The sequence below is a fragment of the Sinocyclocheilus rhinocerous genome, unplaced genomic scaffold (genome assembly GCF_001515625.1).
Source record: "Sinocyclocheilus rhinocerous isolate Xijiao unplaced genomic scaffold, SAMN03320098_v1.1 scaffold69, whole genome shotgun sequence".
In the NCBI taxonomy this organism is placed as follows: domain Eukaryota; kingdom Metazoa; phylum Chordata; class Actinopteri; order Cypriniformes; family Cyprinidae; genus Sinocyclocheilus; species Sinocyclocheilus rhinocerous.
The window spans coordinates 706,644-709,686 of NW_015667272.1; the positions used below are offsets into that span (position 1 = coordinate 706,644).

Genomic DNA, 3,043 nt, shown 5'->3' on the forward strand with positions numbered 1-3,043 from the left:
TATTTTAAAATATATTTTTTATATTAACATATTTTAATGACAGTATATTTATTGAACAAAAATTAATTCTTTTATTTTTCAAAATAAGCAGAAAATAGTACAAACTTTGCTAAAGTGATTGTTTTTAACAAGTATTAACTTAGACATTATTTTAAAAAAAACATGTATTTGTATCAATACCGTGTGCCTTTTACCCCATGCTGGTGGGCCTTTTACCCCGTGTGTGGGGTAAGGCCCCTCTTGCCATCTCATACATTTATAAGATTTTTAAACAAAATAAACAACTTGAATGATTTATTTTCACACAAAATATGTAGCTCCATTAATGTTCAATACAACGTATATATTTTTTCTGCAATTATGCATTTTAGGTGCAGTGAATAGCACATTTTTTCTTAAGGTGGGCCTTTAGCCCCGTTGTACCCTACTGAACTAATAAGTAGGTCCACAGACTTTTTCAACCACAATACAATAGTCCTGGATCATGTACAGTCATTGCTTCTGCTCTGTTTTGCTCACCATCCGCAGATCTAATGCACTGCACCAATGAGCTGAACGTGAATATACCTCACTTGGCTGACACATTGTTTGAGAGGACAGCAAATCAAAGCTGGGTGGTGGTCTTTAAAGCTCTCATTACTACACACCACCTCATGATGTACGGCAATGAGGTAAGAGTCGCTGCTTGAATTCTTGTTGTTCTTGTCAGCTTCTCAATGAAATGTAGTGTGTCACAAAATCAATGTAAAAGTACTTGCCAGGACCATTCTGTCAGATTTTCAGGTAGCTGGGAAACATAATATTTCTTGTTTTTATGTTTTTCAGTAGATCTTTATTGTTGTTATTCTGCTCAGTTTGCTCTACCGATAACCCTGCACTTGCTTTTTATCATCCAGAGGTTTATCCAGTACCTTGCATCAAGAAGCACACTCTTTAACTTGAATAATTTCGTAGATAAAGGCGCATTACAAGGTATGTTTTATGGTTAATACTTCATAATAATTTTGTTTTTGAACCTTCTCATCAGATTTATGCTGTATGTGAAGCTTTAAGTGGCCTAAAGCACTGTATCATTGAACGTCTCTTCTAGGTTATGATATGTCCATCTACATTAGACGTTACAGCAGGTATCTGACTGAGAGGGCTCTGTCCTACAGACTCGTCGCAGCTGATTTCACCAAGATGAAGAGAGGGTGAGGCGTCTGCTCTGGGGAAATATTCCTTAATGAGCCAAATAAGACAAATGGCAGCATTACTGCAGAAAGAACGGCAGCCTTTGAAGGTGTACAGTTGTGGTCACACCTGTCAGTTTCAAATATGTATAACCTCACACCATTAATATGTTCTGCGCAGGACGGATGGAGTGATGCGCAGTATGAGCATAGAAAAGCTGATGAAGACTCTACCTATCATTCAGAATCAGCTGGACGCCCTTCTGGACTTTGAGGTACAGGATATAAAATACCTCAGATTCCAAAGCCAAAATTTTGTGTGAATAAAACAAATAAAATGAATGATTTTTATTGGTATAATTATTTCACATCTGCTCTTCCGTCTCGGCAGTTTTACACAACACTGCATTTCATTTTTTCTTTTCTTTTTTTAAATTAAATATCGTGCATTATTTAACACATGTGGATCCAATAGAAGGGAATGTTGTCAAAGTATAGACCAATTTCAGTGTTTTTGTGGGCGGAGCCTATCTGGTGGTAGAAAATGTCAGTTTTAAAGTAGCGGTCTATGGAAGCCATGGAATAAAAGAATAAAAAAGGTAATTTTGAGTTAATATTTCACAATTCTGAAATATTGTGAAATATTTCACAATTTTTCTTCCAAATCCAAGATTATGTGTCACAATACTGATAAGAAAAATCAACTCGTCATTTTCTCTTTTCCCCTCAGCTCAGAATCATGAGTTTATATCCCACACTTCTGGCTTTTTTCCTCAGAATTGACAAACTCGCAGTTGTTGAGTTAAATCGAGTTATAAAGTCTGAACTAGGAGATATAAACTTGCATTTGCGAGAAATAAAAGTCAGAATTGTGAGATAAAATAGGTAAATGTTATGTAAAATGTTATAGGTTTAAACAGTATTTCATGCTGTAACTGTAAATAAAATATGTCCCATATGAACTGCGAATGTGAATATTATGTAGACTTATTGTTTAAATCAAATTTATGCTTTTAAAATAGGGTAATCACAGCAGGTTTCATTCATAGTCTGTCCGTTTAAACGTCTGCGTTGAGTTTCAAATGGCGTCTTTGACAACAGTATTCTATAAAAATTATTTGCATTCCGATTCTGACATCAAAAGGCACAATCTCTTCTCTTATTCTCAAATTCTCTTATTCCATGGAGTTTACTCCCACTTGTTACCAGTGTTTTTCTGCCACCACAATGTGCACACAGCTTTATATCAGCATGAGTGTGATTTGGCTGTAGAAAAGAGAGATATTACATGGCTACTCATGTGATATTGCATTTATACAAAAGTCAAACAGCACAAGTAAGTAAACAAAAATGAGTTGATGAGTTGAAAAAATGAGTTGCTTCATTGAAGTTTTTTATATTATGTTTTATTATTATATTATATTATACATATGTATAATGCGGCATATATATATATATATATATATCATATCATATATCATATCAATGACGATTTTCGACAAATACAAAAATAATAATTGCAATTGCAATTGTTCAAACATTAAGAATGTTGTGTGCACATAAATTCATATTATCATTTTAAATTCTAAATGATTTTAGTGTTTTTTTTCATCTAGATGAATAAAAAAATGTCCGGTGGTGCGACCGTGATTTATCAAAATCCCTGGGTCATTCTACTTTATTACACAGAACTTAATTTCTGAACTTATTTGTTTTGCTTTCTTTGTATGTATGGATTACTTGCATTGTTACCGACATCTGGTGAAAATTTCATGTAAACAGCACCTTTAGAAATATATTTACTGAGAAAAATGGTGATGTGTTCAATACTTATGTAAATATGTAGTATACATAATGAATATCAATTGTAT

The 3,043-nt window shown here is 33.5% G+C and overlaps 1 protein-coding gene across 2 annotated transcripts in view; it reads left to right on the top strand.

Moving 5' to 3' along the window:
- LOC107733497 (phosphatidylinositol-binding clathrin assembly protein-like) overlaps window positions 1-3,043 on the top strand; it is a 20,633-nt gene that overhangs the window by 4,067 nt on the left and 13,523 nt on the right. For both annotated transcript variants that reach the window (XM_016545131.1, XM_016545132.1), the window contains exons 2-5: window positions 529-671; window positions 897-972; window positions 1,091-1,193; window positions 1,354-1,447. In XM_016545131.1, coding sequence (XP_016400617.1) covers window positions 529-671; window positions 897-972; window positions 1,091-1,193; window positions 1,354-1,447 — 416 coding nt within the window. The remainder of the gene's footprint in view (window positions 1-528; window positions 672-896; window positions 973-1,090; window positions 1,194-1,353; window positions 1,448-3,043) is intronic.